Source organism: Podarcis raffonei, chromosome 10 (genome assembly GCF_027172205.1).
Source record: "Podarcis raffonei isolate rPodRaf1 chromosome 10, rPodRaf1.pri, whole genome shotgun sequence".
NCBI classification, from domain to species: Eukaryota; Metazoa; Chordata; class Lepidosauria; order Squamata; family Lacertidae; genus Podarcis; species Podarcis raffonei.
In genome coordinates this window covers 9,744,149-9,764,391 of record NC_070611.1, presented here as the reverse complement: position 1 = coordinate 9,764,391, position 20,243 = coordinate 9,744,149, and the positions used below count along the sequence as shown (strand labels likewise).

The 20,243-nt window shown below is 44.0% G+C and overlaps 2 protein-coding genes across 4 annotated transcripts in view; both read right to left on the bottom strand.

Moving 5' to 3' along the window:
- Positions 1-745, bottom strand: part of PRKAR2B (protein kinase cAMP-dependent type II regulatory subunit beta) — a 61,982-nt gene extending 61,237 nt beyond the window's left edge. Inside the window, exon 1 of one of the 2 annotated variants that reach the window (XM_053405188.1) lies at positions 143-745. In XM_053405188.1, the coding sequence (XP_053261163.1) occupies positions 143-482 (340 nt within the window). In that variant the 5' untranslated portion in view covers positions 483-745. The remainder of the gene's footprint in view (positions 1-142) is intronic. The other variant, XM_053405187.1, reaches the window with a different exon arrangement.
- A 2,201-nt stretch (positions 746-2,946) lies between these two features.
- The window catches only part of PIK3CG (phosphatidylinositol-4,5-bisphosphate 3-kinase catalytic subunit gamma), a 30,208-nt gene continuing 12,911 nt past the window's right edge, over positions 2,947-20,243 (bottom strand). For both annotated transcript variants that reach the window (XM_053405044.1, XM_053405043.1), the window contains exons 3-11: positions 18,930-18,995; positions 18,587-18,812; positions 16,679-16,782; positions 15,708-15,854; positions 12,686-12,776; positions 10,079-10,209; positions 7,874-7,985; positions 6,711-6,868; positions 2,947-5,308 (exon numbers count right to left, since the gene is read on the bottom strand). In XM_053405044.1, coding sequence (XP_053261019.1) covers positions 5,027-5,308; positions 6,711-6,868; positions 7,874-7,985; positions 10,079-10,209; positions 12,686-12,776; positions 15,708-15,854; positions 16,679-16,782; positions 18,587-18,812; positions 18,930-18,995 — 1,317 coding nt within the window. In that variant the 3' untranslated portion in view covers positions 2,947-5,026. The remainder of the gene's footprint in view (positions 5,309-6,710; positions 6,869-7,873; positions 7,986-10,078; positions 10,210-12,685; positions 12,777-15,707; positions 15,855-16,678; positions 16,783-18,586; positions 18,813-18,929; positions 18,996-20,243) is intronic.

Sequence of the window (20,243 nt, the reverse complement as noted above, 5' to 3'; positions counted from 1 at the left end):
CGGGCCTCGGGGTCAGCCCTGTCCCCCTTTTCTGGGGGAAATGGGGCTGGAAGCAGACTCCCCCCCCCGCCTGGAGTGGCCTCCGCTGCCCCCCTTCGCCCTCCCTTGGCGGGGGGCGTTTTCCGACGGGGGCTGGGCTTACCGGCGAATCCTTCCGCCTCCTCCTCGTCGTCGTCGTCGTCCGCTTCGGAGTCGGTCTGCATGGGCTCCTGGGCGAAGTTGACCCCTCGGCCGCCCTCGGAGGGGGCCCTGCGCAGCGCCTCGGGGGGGCCCGCATTGAAGTGGCGCTGGCCGGCGGCGCTCCCGTCCTCCTGCTGCTGCTGCCGCCGCCCCGCCGCCGCCGCCCCCGGACCCGCCTCCGCCTTGAGGCGCCCGAAGTACTGGAGGGCGAATTCCAGCAGGTCCCCCGGCTGGCTCCGCAGCACCTCCACCGTGAAGCCCTGCAGCAGCTCCGTCAGCCCCTCCGGGACGGAGATGCTCATCCCGGGGGAGCGCGCGGGGTGGGGCGGGGGGCAGGAAGGCAGGTGGGCGGGCGGAGAGGGAGGAGGGGGGAGCCCAGCGGGGGTCCCCGAGCCACCCGCTCCCCCCCGCCGAGCTTGCAACCGGGCACTTGCAAGGCTGCTGCTGCTACTGCCGGTGCAGGTTAGCTTGCTCGCTTGCTTGCTCGCCTTGGGTTCCTTGCACCCCCGCCCTGCTCCGTGCAGCGGCAGCAGCAGCAGCCGGGAACGAGCCAGTCCCGACGGCGACTGCAGCCGCATCTCCCGCCCCCCAGCGCTGGGGGAAACCTCGCGCGCATGTGACCCGCGAAACCATGACAACCTTCCGCCGCGCGCGCGGCTGCTGCAGCGTTGCAAATGCAATCGGAGGAAGGCACGCGAGCAAGCGAGCAAGGCCCGGTTGGAGTTTCTGGGGCTGCATTGGCGCTGGGAAGAGCCTTACATGATAAGTCAATATAGTGCAATGGAAGAGTCCCCCGGAGACTGCTTTGGGCTTGCTGGCCATATTATTATTTTTTTACTATTTTCCCCCCAGCTCCTCTTTCTATGAAACAGCAGCATAGTTTCTAGAAATCGGCTGAGCTGCCATTTCCCTGAAAAGCTGCCTCCCACAAATCAGACTGCTGTTAAAGGCGCAGGAACATGCCAGTTGGCAGCTCTGCTCGTCTTTTGTGGCAGAAGATGCTGCTGCTGCTGTTGCTGCTGCTCCATACAGGAAGTTCATAAAGCTTGGAGCGTGGCCAGGGGGCCTAGTCTCCCTGCTGCTTAATTAATCGATTAATTTTGTATACTGCCCCTCACCTGAAGATCTCAGGGCGGTTCACAGCATAAACATACTTAAAATACAGAATAAAACCACATAATATAACCAATAGCCCCCCTCCCACAAGCACATTTAAAAAAGCATGAACTTTTAATTATTAAATATTAAAGGTAAAGGGACCCCTTACCATTAGGTCCAGTCGTGGCTGACTCTGGGGTTGCGGTGCTCATCTCGCTTGATTGGCCAAGGGAGCCGGCGTACAGCTTCCGGGTCATGTGGCCAGCATGACTAAGCTGCTTCTGGCGAACCAGAGCAGCGCACGGAAACGCCGTTTACCTTCCCGCCGGAGCGGTACCTATTTATCTACTTGCACTTTGACGTGCTTTCAAACTGCTAGGTTGGCAGGAGCTGGGACTGAGCAACGGGAGCTCACCCCGTTGTGGGGATTCGAACCGCCAACCTTCTGATCGGCAAGCCCTAGGCTCTGTGGTTTAAACCACAGCGCCAGCCGCGTCCCTCTTAAATATTATTAAATTAAATTAAAATTATTAAGTATTAGCTTCTTATTAAATAATAAGTGGTGCTGTAGGTTAAACCAGAGCCTAGGGCTTGCCGATCAGAAGGCTGGCGGTTCAAATCCCTACGACAGGGTGAGCTCCCATTGCTCGGTCCCAGTTCCTGCCAACCTAGCAGTTCAAAAGCACGTCAAAGTGCAAGTAGATAAATAGGTACCACTCTGGCAGGAAGGTAAACGGCATTTCCGTGCGCTGCTCTGGTTCGCCAGAAGCGGCTTCATCATGCTGGCCACATGACCCAGAAGCTGTACGCCGGCTCCCTCGGCCAGTAAAGCGAGATGAGCACCGCAACCCCAGAGTCGGCCACGACTGGACCTAATGGTCAGGGTCCCTTTACCTTTACTTTACTCTGTGCCTATGCAGTGTTCTTGCTTCTGTAGCTTGGCAGCAAAGTTGCTAAGCTGGCCTCAGCTTTGCAGTATGTCTCATTTTAAATCCTTCCAAATAATATTTTTGGTCTGTTGTCTGGTTTTACTTCAATGCTGGACAAAAGGTCACACTTACACAAAAGGGTCCACAAGCCCTTTCTCTCTGCAGTGTGCAAACTCACATAGCTGAGGGGTGTGGGCATTCAGAATGCAACCACTGGGAAAGGGTCTAGCCCCAAGGGCCACAGCCCATAGTACTGGCTACAGAATTTGGCTTCCTAGCTTTAAAGACCTGTATATCCAGCTCTAGGGTTGAGATTGAAATAGATGATGAATTCTTAGAGAAATCTTAGGAGCCAGAGGCAGTGTTGCTGAGTAAGGTATCCATTGGGCAAACAAAAGCAGATTAAATTACTACAAATGAGAAAATACTTAATGCAAAATTAGAAAAGTTATGCAGAGTTATTCAACTTACTGTAATTGTTACTGTTAGATATCTGGTGGTTAGGGTGAAATAATGTTCCTGCTGCCATTTACCATATATTAGCACTCTAGCACTTGATATTATTTAGGGCATTTTCAGCCAATGGTGAGTGTTCCTGTGCTATTTATTCACGTGTGTGAATGTTAATGCAGCAGAAAGAGTGCAAGGACAAACTAGAAACCTCACTTCTTCCTAATCAGTATGAAATATTTTCATAGTTACAGAGTTTTAAAATAAAATCATGAGAGAAAAAGAGGTATATGAGTATTGTTTAATCAATCATATATGCAAATCATTTCAAAATTAGGACACAGTTTTTAAAACTGTAAGCCTACAGTACACATACTGAGTTTTAAAACATTTACAAGCAACTTTGTTAGAATATGTTTTCCTATTTCAGCCAAAATTACTGTACTTAATACTGTATAAGAAATCACTGCACATAAAACAACGATTTAAGTGGACAAGGAAAGAAAGAATTTCTTAATAAAGAGCCACAACACATTACTTTGTTAATTTGGGTCACCGTGTTAAGTGACTCATGTAGATGAGAAAAAGATTAAGCCAAATCTATTATGCTTTTTAACATTTATCATACACACTCTGTTACATACCAATTGCTTTTACATAACACATGGAAGCCAGAATTTCAAGCCATTTTTGCTTTGGCTATATAAACACAATTCAGACAACATCTGTAGTATTAGCAATGCTTGTAATTTTACAGTTCTAGAATCAATTATAAAATTCTCACCATCTTCCTAGTGAAGATCTTAACACACCTAGGGGTAGTGTTCAACTACTTTTTACTCAGGGTAGACCCATTAAAAGTAATGAACAAAACTAACTTCAGTTCATTAACTATAGTGCATCTACTCTGAATACCACCCCTAGTAGTTATATTTAATCTATAGTCTCTTTATATTCTGTTTTGATTGTGGTGCAGTACTAGATATAAGAGAATGGCCCATTAAAAAAACAACACCTGTTTTTTAAGCTGGGTATGACGATTGTGGTTCTGGATTGTGGCAGTGGTATGTATTTGAAAACTAAAACACCTGGCACTGAGAAAAATAAATAAGCTTTTGGCTTGTCAAAACATTTGGTAAATGAAGGAGAGGCTCTTGGACAGTGTTTCTTCTAGTACCACCATTATAAAGCTTTTAAATACAGGTTAATATTTCACTGAGTTTACTATTAATTAGTATAAATATATCACTGCGCCAGGCAATGAAAACTACCACTCACTTTTAAAAAAGGGGGGGAAACTTCAGAAGAAAGGTTGAAAACTTTAAACCTAACCGACACTGCCAAGAATGAAATTTAGATGGGTAAAATTACTTTCCAAGCAGTGCTTCTCTTGGACAAATAATCCCTGTTTCAGAGATTTTATCCTTCCACACGTAGAGTAATAATAGGTACAGACTTAACAGGCAGTGGTTACAAGTAATTTAAGAATGGATCAGCTGTTTACTACCTATCAACCCTAGCAGTCCCTGTCCCCCCCCCACCAATGCAAATTGGCTCCTGCAATTTTCTCTTCCATCTTCTTTCTTCAAAGGGATGGTCTGAAACACTCTGTGATTAGCTACCAGAGGAATCCATGGACAGTGGCACTTCAGTTTTCAGACAGATGAATGATTCCTCTTGTGTGTAATATTCATCCCAGCAACAGAGAGGATTTCTCGACCTAGAATGACACCGCTATGATGCTTCCTCTTCCAAATTCCTATCCTTAAAACAATGGAGTCCCTTTGCTAATATTATGAAAGCAGAGAGCAAGACTTCCAGCTTCTCTTTGCCCACCTCCATCTCTCCTTATCTGGAAGGTCCTCCAACCTCTGGAGCTGGCTTGGGGGGCTTCGGGTGGGAGAGGAGGAAGGAAACCCCAAGTTCACAAGTGGACACCTGCTCACACTACATTTGATCTCAGAGAAAATATTTGTAAATTACAGTTTACTTAAAAATTAAATGAGAAAGAGAAAAAAATACTTTAAAAATTATTCTGCATATGGTCCAGTATTTTCAGAAGGTCTTTCTATCCTGCTGCAGGAGCTACACAAAACAATCAGCAAAGCAGTGGTACCATCTAAATTCTAACAATAGGTTATTAAACACCTGTGGCAAATAAGGGGGGAGCATGAAGGCCATTTCAACAAGGCTTTTGTGTATGTTAAATCAACCACGGTGCTGTATCAACACCTCGACAAAAGTTCTCTTTTTTTAATGAGAGTTGGATTTTAGGCAGGGGAAAGTCCCTGGAACTGGGGTGGCCCAAAAGGCTAAGAACCGATTGTAACAGCAGGTTACTTTCTAGTTATGTGTGCATCCGTTCACCATTAGGCAGAATGTTTCTCCACGCCTTGTTTGATTCCAAGCACAAGATGCAGAAACCAATTGAACTGCACAGTCCACCCTTTATCCCTACAAATCTCGATCTGATCTAGGAAATACTTCTTAGCCTCTTCTTCGTTTTTGCCAACCGTCAGTGCATCGCGGATGTACTCAATATCTTCTTTGCTAGTCAGCTGAGGCATTCCAGTCATCAACATCATGGAAAACAGAATGATGAGAAGGTTTGTGTGATGCCGAAGAGCAAGGTAAGCCCTCACACAGATATCCTTTAGAGGCAAACAAACAAACAAACCTCATTGAAATGACTATGGGCTATGAAGAGACTTGTGGTTAGTCAGGAAAAACGGTACCCAAAATCAGTCCTCTTATCTAAACGTGTGAAATAGCACTTCCAATGGCTGTTACGCCCACTGACTCTACCCATTCTCACACAGCAGCCCTAGGATACTTTGGAGAACAGAGTCTACATAGATAGAGAGGACCCAGAAAGGATAAACAAAGTCCAGTCCACCTAATTTTGTCACGATTGTTTTTGTGCTTCTGCAAATGCATTGCTCTGGGTTGGTTTGAAAACCACAGACCTAACTTCCGTCCATCATGGAACGTTTTCTGCATGGGATTTATCTGGCAAGGAACCCTGGAGCTTTGCAGAGGACCCAGAGAGAACGTTCTGTTCACATGGGGTGCCAGCCACACTTTTTGGGTTTCACTATTGCCCTGAAGAAGCTGAGTGGATGGGTGGAGCATGCAATCAGCCCTCCATTTGCAACTGCAGATTGAAGGAGATCAGCAAGAGTATGTAAGACTTTTTCCGAGGAAGCTTGTCCAACATTCCTGATGCTTCCTGTGAGGAATCCCCAATAAACTTCCATGGAACGCCAGACGGCTAGGAATGCAGAGCATGTCAACCGCTGGCACGTGAATCCCTATGTGCATACAATTACAGCTAATGACTTGAGAGTGGCAGATGGAACATCAGAGGATAGGGAGAGAGGTTTCTAATATCTGTGCTCCTGCAACCTCTTGCATCTGTATATTCATATTCACCCCACTCTCGTAACTAGTGCACCATTGCCTATTTTATTGCATTTTTAAAATATTGCAAGCCACCTTGAGAGCTTCAGTTGGTAGGTGGAGTCCAAATGCTCCAATATAAATAAGGGAGTCTCTTCACATATCTCATGCATAAACAGGGGGAATCTGAAGACAACCCCACACACAAGGACATGCATCTGTACGTGCTATTCTGTTGTACACATTTAGATTTGCATATGGCTGTGTAGAAATGTGGCGTAGGATACAGCCCTACAGTACTGCTAGTCAGGATCTAGTATCGATTGTACAACATTTCTCCACACAAAGTATATGTGGTAAAGGGTAGTTAGCCTTGCCACAGGGGAATAGATGGGTTGTCTTTTTAAAAACTCAAGGATTATTATGGTCTACTGCTGAATAGAAAAAGCATGCAGCTGCTAAATAATTTTGTTGCCCCTCCCCCTAAAATCCTTCCTCTGCTATCTTCTTCCCCTTCCTTCAGATTCAAATGTAGGGATCTCGGTCAACTTATTTTGCAATGTTGGATGATAACATGTTGCAGCTAACATTCAAATCTAAGGTGTACTGCACATTTCTCTTATAAGGTTCACTAATGGGTTATTGTTTTTATACCTGAAAATTTTGAAAGCGGGGACTCATTTTCTTTCCAGTGGTTCCCATGACAAACAGAAAATCCGGTGTTAATACAAAAGGAACTCTTTCCTTATTAATTCCAAGGAAGCTCTTGTAATTTCCAAGAATATGGCCGAAGTCGATATGAAATAGATTACCTTTGGAAGGAGAAATCAATATGATGCTTAGTGATCATTAAAAAGACCTCATTGCAGGTGCAAATTAGTTTGCGATCTTGCATGCTTTTTTGACCTGGATATAGTTTGAAAAAGTGCGTCTTGTATGACTCAAAAACTGTCATCCCTCTTCAGCCTCTCTCCCACCCAACTCTATTGACCTTACCTTTCCATGGAAATAGCTCTCTTAACTTTGTCAAAGGTTACTTTTTCTTACAACCTAATGACTGAAAATTTGCAGGTCTCTCTCCTCTCTGATAATGAAAGACAAAGACAGACATAACATTCTAAAAGTGGTGGTCCAATATTGGATCTACAGCTTTCTAAAAAGACATTATTCTCTGGATTAGGCTCTAGACTGGCGGTGGGAAATGTTTCTGCAGGATTTGAGAGGGCTAGCTTAAATGTGGCAGGAAAGGGGACCAGTTATGGAAAGAGCACTTCCAGGATACAAAACATCAGCATACCTCATTCACCCAGTTCCCAGGGCAGTTGTGCAACTGTTTAACTGTTTTAAAAGGTTTGCAGTTTCAGCAACACAAAGGATGGATTTTTAAAAGGAAAAAAGACAGGCAGCTTAGATTCTGCCACTGCTGAGGGCTGAAATCTTAGACTGGCTCGCTGCTAAGTCTGTCTGTTAGGGGAGCTGTGAAGCAAACCCCAAGTTATGGGCGAGGAGCGCATGATGGATGGTCTTGCAATTGCCTTCACACAAACATTGTACTTTCAGGTTCATTTTCTCCCAGAGTTTATTCCACGTTCCAGTCACCAGTTCTTCCCCACAGGTTTTAACCAACACCTAACCTCTTCTCTAATCCAAGGCATGTAGCAGCATTTTAAAAAGTAAGAATAATAATTCTGAGGTCATGGTAAACAGTAGACAGTAAAGATCACTGACATTAATAGTAGCAGTGGAATGCAGGCTTGCATTCAAATTACATTGAAATGGATGCCACTCAGGTGTGAACAAAAACAAAACACACTCACCTGACTCTGTGATCATAATATTGTCATTGTGCCTGTCTCCTATTCCAAGGACAAAGGTTGCCACGCAGTAACCAGCACAAGAGTACACAAATCTATCCACGGCTGCCTGAAACTAATAAATTAAAGAAAGCAGCTGTAACGAAGGGCCAAAGCTCACAGGCAGAGCGCATGATTTGCATGCAGAAGATTCCAGGTTCAGTCCTCAGCATCTCCATGTTGGGCTGCTGAAGTCCTTGTCGGTTCCCTCACTGCGAGAAGCCAAGTTACAGGGAACCAGGCAGAGGGCCTTCTCAGTAGTGGCGACCTCCCTGTGGAACGCCCTCCCACCAGGTGTCAAAGAGAACAACAACTACCAGACTTTTAGAAGACATCTGAAGGCAGCCCTGTTTAGGGAAGCTTTTAATGCTTGGTGTATTACAGTATTTTAATATTTTTCTGGAAGCCGCCCAGAGTGGCTGGGGAAGCCCAACCAGATGGGCGGGGTATAAATAATATGTTGTTGTTGTTGTTGTTGTTGTTGTTGTTGTTGTTGTTGTTGTTGTTGTTGTTGTTGTTGTCGTCGTCTGAAATCCGAGAGAGCAATTGGCTGCCTAGGTAGACAATACTGAACGAGGTGGATAAATGGTCTGATTCAATGCAAGATAGCTTTCTGTGTTTCCATGATCAACTTTAGTGCCAAAATTTCACCGTTATAAAGAATAAAATGCTCTTTTTTCACAACCGTATGTCAGCTTACACAAAACTTTGCTTTCAAAGAATTGGTGCAGCTGTTGAAGCAAAACCAGATGCCTTCAGCTGGCCCACCTGCAACAAAACCTGTCTCTCCCCAACCAGCCTCTATAGCCTCTCCAACAGTTTGACTTTATCCCCAAAGGCGCCTTCTTCCATTGTCTCCCGAGACAGACGGAGGCCAACAAATAAATACTATGGGCTGTATCCAATATCAGTAATTGTTTGGAGAGTAGGCTTGTTGAAATTAATGGACGTGACTAGGTAAAGGTAAAGGGACCTCTGACCATTAGGTCCAGTCATGGCCAACTCTGGGGTTGCAGCGCTCATCTCACTTTATTGGCCGAGGGAGCTGGCATACAGCTTCTGGGTCATGTGGCCAGCATGACTAAGCTGCTTCTGGCGAACCAGAGCAGCGCACAGAAACGCCGTTTACCTTCCCGCTGGAGCGGTACCTATTTATTTACTTGCACTTTGACGTGCTTTCGAATTGCTAGGTCGGCAGGAGCTGGGACCGAGCAACGGGAGCTCACCCCATCACAGGATTCGAACCGCCAACCTAGGCAAGTCCTAGGCTCTGTGATTTAACCCACAGCGCCACCTGTGGACATGACTAACTAAGGTCTATTTATTGCAGTGGGCCTCCTCGGAGTATAACTGAGTTGGATACAACCTCTTAACATTTTTGTATGCTTATTGTTGTGGCCATTTTACAAGCAAGACAGAGAAGTTAATCAAAGCAAGCTGAAAGAAAATGGGGAGCTTTTCCTCAAGTCCCAAGTCAGACTCAAATGGAAAGTTTTAAAGGCACCTATCTGAAGCAAGTACGATGTATTAAAATGTAACAATTCTTGTATCAATAATTTTATACATAGTTATGTAGAGTGAGGTTGTAAAGAGAACACTCTATATACAGTCTGCTTCACACAAGAATTGGCATTTCACTGAAAAGTGGTATTGGGATCTTCCAAAGGTTTCTTTGAGTGCTCCTGGTAGGAATGGAATTGTGTCAACTACTGTAAGAATGGGACGCGGGTGGCGCTGTGGGTTAAACCACAGAGCCTAGGACTTGCCTATGTTGGCGGTTCGAATCCTGTGATGGGGTGAGCTCCCGTTGCTCAGTCCCTGCTCCTGTCAACCTAGCAGTTCGAAAGCACATCAAAGTGCAAGTAGACAAATAGGTACCGCTCCAGCGGGAAGGTAAATGGAGTTTCTGTGCGCTGCTCTGGTTCGCCAGAAGCGGCTTAGTCATGCTGCCCACATGACCCGGAAGCTGTACGCCGGCTCCCTCGGCCAGTAAAGCGAGATGAGCGCCGCAACCCCAGAGTCGGCCACGACTGGACCTAATGGTCAGGGGTCCCTTTACCTTTACTTTAATTATTTAAAAATAGTTTTAAAAGCAACATACAACAATTCAAAATAATTACTCATAATAATTACATTTTTTTAAACCAGTGAAAAGAAGAAATAACTCACCTTTTCTTCAATTACACATTTATCCTTTAGCCACTGGTTTAATACTTCATCCTTAAAGGCTCCTGTGTTTCCACCTGTGCTTTGCTGGATTTTGGCTATCGTCGTGGCATCTTTTACAATTTCAATAATTCCTATAAAAATTAAAGGCATGCTAATATTCTACTATATATTTCAGAATGCTGTTTGTCCATTCTCTATGCACTTAGACATCTCTTAAGACATTGCAACCAAGTTTTGCATTATAGTTTCTGAGATCAGTGAGCAGGTTTCTTCCTGTGCTTGAATTCAACAGGATAACTTTTTGAATCAAAATAGCGGACTAAACCTTTCAAAACTGATTTGAACCAGATTCAAAACTGATCAAAAGAAATTTCTTCTTCTTTGAATTCCTGATCAATGCCAGGATGGAAATTGCTAGTATTCTCTTTTTTCTTTCAAAATTTGTTACTGATTTTCAGATTTATAACAAAAATAAACAACAAAAAAGAAAAAACATTACAATGTAAAAGACAAATGACATTTCTAGTATTCTCATACTAGATATTTTATTTCTCCTGCAAGGATTCTTAAAATAAGGCAAACTTGATTTTATTTATTTTTTTGCAGAGTATATTACAGATTGTCAGTCATGGCAATGACAACAGCAGTTATGTGTCCACACTGTTTGTGCAATCATAATAAAAAGGTTGGTGATAAATGCAACACTTTGGTCTGATTTAGCCTTTGCTGATTTTCCCCAGGTTCCCCATGTAATGGGTTCACAGAACCAAATGCTATGTTCAAGTCTACAGTCATTCTGGGCACAAGAATATCTAACTTCCTTCTTCTTAGAAAACCCCATTACTTTATTCAAGCAATTAACAGGGATTCTTAAAAATAAAAAATAAAAATCAGTAAAAGTTCAAGACCCGGGCATGTCTGTGAAATTAGAATAATTCATCGGCATGTAAGAACATAAGTCCTTATGCAGCTGATTTTGGGACAGTCGGAAGACAAACCCCCCCCCCCAAAAGAGAAGGAACTCTGCCAAGTGTAGCTTAAATAGAATGGGAGGAAGGAGAGTCATTGCCTACTTCCACGTTGGGAGAAAAAACAACTTCAAAACAGATGACAGCAATAGCTGAAAAAATGTACAGTGGTGCCTCGCAAGACGAAATTAATTCGTTCCGCAAGTTTTTTCTTCTTGCGAGTTTTTCGTCTTGCGAAGCACCGTTTCCCATAGGAATGCATTGAAAATCAATCAATGCGTTCCTATGGAAACCGCCTTCAGACCAGGTCCGGGGACAGTCTGTCCCCCGACCTCTTCTGAAGGCTGGGGGGGGGGGGGACAAGGGCTTTTCTTCCCACCGCCAGCCTTCAGAAGGCTGTTCTGAAGGCTGGCGGTGGGAAGAAAAGCCCTTCTCCCCACCTCCCACCCCGCAAGCTCCGGGGACAGGAGGGCTTTCCTCCCGACCACCAGCATTTTAAAAGCCCCCAGGACAGCGGGGACTTCTCCGCTGTCCCGGGGGCTTTTAAAATGCTGGGGGTCGGCAGCAAAGGCTTCGCTGCCCCCCGCCAGCATTTTAAGATCGCCCCGGGACAGCGGAGAAGTCCAGGACCTCTTCTGAAGGCCGGTGGTGGGCCAAAGTCTTTGCTCCCCCCCCCCCCCCGCCTTCAAAAGCCGTCGGGATAGCGGAGAAATGCGCTGCGCTTCTCCGCTATCCCGGGAAGGCAGGCAGGGGGGAGCAAAGACTTTTGCCCCCCGCTGGCCTTCAGAAGAGGTCCAGGACCTCTTCTGAAGGCCGGCGGTGGGCGAAAGTCTTTGCTCCCGATGGCCAGCATTTTAAAAGCGGTCCGGGATAGCAGGAAAGCGCAGCGCTTCCCTGCTTTCCCGGACCGCTTTTAAAATGCTGGTGGTGGGGAGCAAAGCCTTTCGGCCCCCGCCGGCCTTCCTGGACCTCTTCTGAAGGCCGGTGGTGGGCGAAAGTCTTTGCTCCCGATGGCCAGAATTTAAAAGAGGTCCCCGGAGATTTCCCTATGGGCTTTCTTCTTGCGAAGCAAGCCCATAGGGAAATTCGTCTTGCAGAACGACTCAAAAATGGAAAACTCTTTCGTCTTGCGAGTTTTTCGTTTTGCGAGGCGTTCGTCTTGCGAGGCACCACTGTACCTGAGCAGGAATATGTTTGATACACACACAGATCAAACACAACTTGCTCTCATTAATGCATTTCTCTAGTTTACTTCAAAGATGGTCAAGGGACATGAGTTTGATGCACATATGAAGAAGAGAAAAAAATTACACAAAGGCAAGTGTCGACAGCAAAGTTACTCTAGAGAAAGCATTAAACATAGTCTCCTTCATGCATACTCCTTTCATAGAACCTTGCTATTGTATTCATTGAATTGTGGAGTTGGAAGGGACCACAAGGGTCATCTAGTCCAACCCCCTGCAATACAGGAATCTCTTGCCCAACGTGGGGCTTGAACCCACAACCCTGAGGTTAAGGGTCTCTTTGTGCATGGGGAAGTCAAGTAGGACTGGTGTGTAACATAACCCCACACAAAAATAAAAATAAGATCCCAATTCCAGATAGTTCTGTGGGGTTTTGATCTTGTTAAATGCTCTACCTATTTTATTTCCTGTAGAAATGCACCCATATGGCAGCAGACATAAATCCAAGGATTCTTCCTCCCAGATGGACTCCATGATTCGAAGGATCTGGTAAAGCAAAAGACACAACAATGACTTGGGCTGCAATCCTATTCCTAACTGAATCCAGCTTGACTTGTTTCCGGGTAGACACGGTTAGGTTTGCACTGCTTAATCATAACTATTAAGAAGCAGTTTTAATGTTACAAAAAAGATTTAAGACCTATCCATTTTGTAGAAGAGGCAAGCCTACAGAGAAGCAGAGGATTTCAGAATAAAAAGCTAAATGTGAAATGTATACAAATCTTTCCGTCCTGATTTCATTGTCATCTTTCTGCATAAGACATTGATTCGTGTGAAGGGCTGAGACATTCCTCGTAAAAATGAAACCAGAAGCGGACGAACCTACACTATTCCAAGCCAGTCAGAATAAGGAAGCCCCATATACATTCTCATCGAACATAGAGAAGGGGTTCAACACTGCACCTTGAAAGCAATACTACTTGGGCTATCCTGCAGTTGCAACTAGGATTCCTTCCCCATTGTTCTTGGAGCTGCTGCAGTACCTCTTCTGACCACAGGAGTGGAGCTGGCTGGGACTGGAGTTGGGTCTCCCCCGCCCCTGCAGCCAAGGGGTTAACAGACCATGTAACCATAACTTTTATACGCACTGAGAAACCAAGAACATTGTGTGGCTTGCTTTATTGTGCTATTCGCTTCATTGCGGTGGTCTGGAACGAAACCATGGGCGTAGCCAGCTCCCCCCAATCAATAAAAATCAATTAAAATACTTAACTAACTGAGGTTCTGCCCCTCCAAACATATAAAGCCTGCCTCTGCAACAAAAATCCTGGCTACCCCCTTGAACCGAACTTGCAGTATCTCTGAGGTATGCCTGTACAGTGGTACCTCAGAAGTACTTAATTCGTTCCAGAGGTCCGTTCTTAACCTGAACTGTTCTTAACCTGAAGCACCACTTTAGCTAATGGGGCCTCCTGCTGCCACCGCGCCACCGGAGCATGATTTCTGTTCTCATCCTGAAGCAAAGTTCTTAACCTGAGGTACTATTTCTAGGTTATCCCGAAGCATATGTAACCTGAGGTACCACTCTAATTATTATGTACCCAGTCTCAAATGTCTGGAAACAATGATTTAAGGCATTAAACTGTGGTAAAAAAATGACCAAAAAATGACATCTATACAACCTGAGCCAGCAATGAAGCGGTTCACAGCATTAACACCCTAAAAGGGTCTTGTTTCTCCCATAGCTGCAACTTTGGATTCAAACAGAAATCAAACATTGCTCTCAAATGTTGCTCTGACTCTTCCGGGTTAGCGCCATCGCCTAATGGCGGATTCCCTCCGAGCTCCGGAGGGAATCGGCTCAGCAGGGGTCGGGTTCTGCCGCGGCGGCGACGCGGGGACCCTCAGAAACCACAGGCGTTGAAGCCTGTGGACCTGGTGACTCGGCGGGCACCATTTGCGCCCCCCCAACCCGCAAAGGAGCCTTTTTAAAGGCTCTGGAACGGGGGACGGAGAGCGGTGCGGTGCTGTGAGTCGACTGCTTCCCCTGCTGAGTGAAGCCGCATGCCATGGTCGGAGAGCGCTGACTTCTTTCTCTGAACATTTGGATTAAAAGCAACAACCCGTGAGCCAAACAGTTTAAATTAAGAGCGTTTGCAGATGATCTAGTTTTGACACTACAGGAGCCAGAATCTAGTACTAAAAGAGTTTTAGAATTAATTCAAGAATTTGGTCAGGTTGCAGGATTCAAATTGAATAAGTTAAAAACCAAAATTCTTGAGAAAAACTTAACACCGATTGAGAGAGAAAAGTTCCAGAATGAAACAGGCCTGACTGTGGTTAAGAAAGTGAAATATTTGGGGATTAATATGACAGCTAAAAATGGGAATTTGTTTAAAGACAATTATGAAAAATGCTGGGCTGAAGTGAAAAAAAATTTAGAAATTTGGTCGAATTTGAAGCTTTCCTTGTTGGGTCGAATTGCAGCTATAAAGATGAATGTATTGCCTAGAATGTTGTTTTTGTTTCCTCCTTCGAGATTCGGAGTTTAATATAAAAGACTATCAAAAAAACCGGCAGAGAGGAATTGAGAGAGAATTGAGAGCCTCGGATGTGAGGTCGCCAGGCTGACTGCAGATGGACTGATGGACTTTTTGTTGGGGTTCGAAACCGGGAAAGGGGGTGGTAGGGCTTTGGGAATCCAAAGGGTGTATAACTATATTCTGTTTTAATTAATTTGGTTTTGCCACTAACATAAAAACGGGGATTTCGGGGAAGGGAATTGGGGCCGACCTTAGAAAAAGACTTTTAAGAATAAGTATTGACGTATAAAGATTGAGGTTTATAAGTTAAAATTGGTTAATTAAATTGAGGGGGTGAACCTAGAAAAAGATTTTGAAGAATAAGTATTGACGTATAAAGATTGAGGTTTATAAATTAAAATTGGTTAACTAAAATGAATTAGAGAAAACAAGGTAAAGTTTGGGGACAAGAACTTGCTGAGCTAAAAATTGGAACTGGAATACAAGAAGGGGAGGTGCGGGAAAGTCACGGAAATTGGTCATAGACAGTAAGAAATGTAAGTTGTATGTATTGTCTTTTTTCTTTTTTATGTTTTGTTTTTATTTTTATTTTTTTGAAAATTTCAATAAATATCTTTTTTTAAAAAAACAAATGTTGCTCTGACTCTCTGTCCCACTTGCTGCTTTACTTCTAGATCACACCAATGCAAACTCTAAACTCTGGCTTTGTCTTGTAACTAAGTGCAAGCTGGAGGAGGGGGCCCATCAGTTTGTTTTCTTGCACAGAGCCTCCTTTCCTTTGTTCTCTTAATGGCCCATCACCCAGGCAATCAGCTGAACACAGGAAATTAGCCTGGCTTATATTTTAAACACTTGCTGGACCCAGTGGTTAGAAGGATCTTGCGTAGAGGCCTACCTCCTCCCCTGCAAATTCACAACACAATGCAGATAATACCTGTAAAATAAGCATGTCCTGTCGCAGGTCATCTCCATGTTTGAAGATGATGCCAATCGTTTCATTGGATAAGGACGTGGGATCTGCACATTTGAATTCTAGCCAAAGCGGTTTTTTCTTGGATGCCATTACTTTACACTTTTCTATCTGCAAGATAAACATTCATATATTTCCTACAGCCAGAACCAATGTCCAAAGATTAACAAATCTAACAGTCGTTTTGAAATAATGGATATACCCCCAGAGTTCATAAATGTAAAAAAACTGTCTTTAAAATTATCTGCCAAAATTATATTGGGGGGGGTGTTTCACACATAGCCCAAGGTCCCTGTTGGAGGATTTGCCCCCCCCCATTTTCAGGGCAAAATAATAATAATAATAATAATAATAATAATAATAATAATAATAATTTATTTATTTCTACCCTGCCCATCTGGCTGGGTTTCCCCAGCCACTATGGGTGGCTCCCAACTGAATGTTAAAAACACAATACAGCATTAAACATTAAAAACTTCCCTAAACCTTCCTCTCCATGCAAGTTAATGGAGAAATTGCTCTTGCCATTAACTTGCTGAAGGGGAGGGTGGAAGTGTGTTGGGGGAAGGGTGCCACAGAGAGATGCAGCCCTCAAAGTGTTAGCTAATTTTGAATGTAGCCCTTGGGCACTGCAAAAAGGACTAACATCCCTGCTCTACTCTTTCCTGGTTTTATTTTCCAGCTGGCTCTCAACATTCCATGACTCCTGGAGACAACTGAGCATGCTCAGTCCTCACTAAGCGGTTTATTCATTCATTTGCTTACATCTTTGGGATTTTTTTTTAAAACCCAATGTTTTGTATGTCTGCATATCCTAGGGTTCACCTGATCGTGCTGATACCTCCCCTTCTTGCTTCTCAGGGACCCTACTTTCTTCTCCAGTCCTGCTCACAACTCAACCACCCAGGTTCATTATTTGAGAAAATAATATTTACCACAAGTGCTCCTGCTTTCAGACCAGGGTCATATGGAACTCTAAAGCATTCGGGAAACTTGCTGTCCTGTAGTTTCTCAAGTTTCTGTTTGAGCTGTGCAATTACTGAAGAGTGACAATTAAAACAAAAAGGTCTGCAGTCAGAAACCATTAGTCAGGAGACAGTGGACAGCAACTTGGACAAGAGATTGCTAGTCCCATGGTACGCAACACTCAGCCAGCCTACTTCTTAACCAGAAGTGGATAATAAAAGTCTGTACCAATGGAAGATGTGTTTGCCTCCAATCTTAAGGTTAATGAGAACTTTTCCGGCAGTGCTGGAGAATCAGATCCAGCTAAAGCGATAGAACTTCATCTCTCCGTGGGCCAACACTGACTACTGGGCAGGACCACTCACCCATCAATCACCTAATGTCACAATAACATCAGGTGACCCACAGAAAGCTGTGCATTGTGCAGAACTCCTTCCCAACTGAGATTAAACAGGCTAAATTTCAGGCTTATGACTAAGACTTTATTGTTCCAGCAGGCATTTTAAGCATCCATTTTATGATCATTTTTTATCGTTTTACTGTAGGAGTTTGTGTGGATTGCTTTATGTTTAGAATTGCAAATAATTAAGCAGAATATGAAAGTCTGAAACAAACTTGGTCCCATACAGTCTGAAATTAAACAGAGTGGGTGCAAGCCTGCTTGCACAGCTCTTGAAAACTTCAACTATCAGCTTATTATCAGTGCTTGCATAGAGAGGTGTGCGGTGCTTTGAAGGCCCAACAATCAGCTGGTTGGTGGGACTTCAAAGCAATACACAGATCTCTATACAAGGCCTGGGTTTTGCAGGCGGCTGCAGCTTTTTTCTCTCTTTTGGTTTAGCCAAATTAGTAGCACAACTGGTCATCATAGCTTGGCCAAAATGACCAGATGGGACAAATAGGGTGGTTTGGGGGGTCTAATTTAGGCCCACGGACAGGAGGATCCCCACTAATGTTTATGGCAGTGGTGTCCAAACTTTTTTCTAAGAGGGCCAGATTTGATGTAGTGAAGAGCTGTGGGGGCCAAACAAAGGGCCGACCAAAGTTGTTGAGCTTTTCTTATGATTTTACCCCAAAGTTGTTGAACTTTTTTTAGGATTGGAGTTGTTGAGCTTCTTTTGGATTGAAGTTGAAGATTTTACCCTAGGAAATAAACCGCCACAGGGGCCATATTAAACCGACTGGCGGGCGGATTAGGCCCCTGAAACGGACTTTGGACATGCCTGGTTTATGGAGTCATAATCAAGATTGAACACTTATTGTGGCCCCAGAGTATTAGCATCTCATCTGAATTGAAAATGCTAACAAAGATGCTACTCTAAATGAGGGGGTGGCGGCTATTATTATTCTCTTAATCCTGCTTTTCTGTTAAGACAACCAAAGAAACATCCAAGAGAACAAAATACAAATAAACAACATACATTGTTTCAAAACATCATTACACACACAACACTAGAATGGCAGCACTAAACCATCAGTAAAAATGCAATGGTTTAAAAAGAGCAGACCATAAAAAGTTCTGAAAATAGCAGATGAATGAAACACTTGGTTGGGGGGAAATGGTCTTCGTAAGCTGTATAAAAACAAAAAGCGAACCATTTGCAACTTTCCATTTTGCACTGCCTACCAAGGATGCAAAGGCACCACAGAATTTTGCAAGTTACCTTTCATTACACCAGAGGTATGGTGCTGGTGGCCTTCCTGAAATTGTTGAGACTCTACCTCCTATCAGCCCCCAAGCGCCTAGCCAAATAGCAAAGGATGATGGGATTTGTAGTTCAGGAAAAATCAAAAGGCCACAGCTTCCCTATCCCTGCATTACACACAATAAAAGCTTAAAATACAGGTGAGATTGTGCTTAGAAGATCTGCAAGTACCTTGAGGTGTGACGTCGTGCTTTTCCGCAGAAATTGACTTCATGTCCATTGTCACTTTATGCAACAGCTCAGTTACTTGAACCTGCTTCATAAAGTCTTGCAGCATGGCTTTTCCACAGCCTCTCAGATAAGCTTCCAGGATCACAGCAAACCTTTGCTGATAGTGCATGGACTGTGCAATCTCGCTTCTCAAAAACCAAAACAAAAAGTGTCCTATTCTTTTGTTCTATTGAGTGGGAGGAAGAGAACGTATTAAAAGATGAGATTATCTTCTCAATTAAAAAGTCTTAATTCTGGTGGTATTTGTACATTTCATTTTCTTGAAGGAGTTTAGAATACTTACCCTTAAGCCTCGTTTTAGAAGAAATCGGGCTAATGCACTGTCATGATAAGGCTCAAATTTCACAGCCTGAAAAACAGATAACAAAAGTAAGGGGAGATTGATTTCATTTAATTTCTGTGCAGTATGTGAGACAAAGACATCTTTTCTTTCCAGTTCCAGTTTTTTTGGTCTACATACCATTAATGTCAAATACAATGTAAGATTATTAAGGTGACCATAACCAGGGGTGGGGTGCACATCAGGATAGAATACACACACATACAATTTGTTTATGGGTTTGATTATGCTTTGATTTTTAAAGGCACAATCAGAAAGTTAAACATGCAGACCATTTTGACTCAGAATCCATCTTCCCTTTACTAAGTGTGGCAAGACAGAATAAGAGCAGATAAAAATATGAAAGTAAAACAACCACTTCTTAAAGCTCTAGCAAAGCTACAGCTTAGTACCTTGTCAACAACTAACATCCTGGAAATGCCAGAGCAAATAATGATGTTTTAGTTGCTTTCAGCCAAGCTGCCCTACACCTGAACTGTGGGACAGATAAAAGCAAGTTTCCAGGCACCACCAGTCAGCTGGCTGACAAAGCACTGGGCAAGGAAGTGCTTTGAAAGCGGCAGGCAAAAATAAAAAATCACCTGGTGTCAATGTGTCTTCAGGTGATTGACAGGTGGACAGCTCCACCCCCTGTCAAATTTGTCCCATGAGCTGTGGAGGGAGCGAATCATAGACTCGTAGAGCTGGAAGGGTTCCCTAGGGTCATCTAGTCCAACCCCTTGCCATGCAGGAATCTCAGCTAAAGCATCCATGACAGATGACCATCCAACCTCTGCTTAAAAACCTCCAAGGAAGGCCAGTCCACAACCCCCTGAGGGAGTTGGTTCCACAAACAGCTCGGACTGTCAGAAAGTTCTTCCTGACATTTAGTCATTTAGTCTTGTGACTTGAAGCCATTGGTTTGAGTCCTACCCTCTAGAGCAGGAGAAAACAAGCTTGCTCCATCTTCCATGTGACAGCCCTTCAGATAATCAAAGTTGGCTATCATATCTCCTTTTAGTCTCCTCTTTTCTAGGCTAAACATACCCAACTCCCTCAAATATTCTTCATAAGGCTTGGTTTCTAGATCCTTGATCATCTTAGTTGCTCTCCTCTGCACACGTTCCCGCTTGTCAACATCTTTCTTAAATTGTGGCACCCAGAACTGGACACAGTATTCCATGTGTGGTCTGACCAAGGCAAAATAAAGTGGTACTATTACTTCCCTTGATCTGGACACTATACCTCTCTTGATGCTACCTAGAATAGCATTGGCTT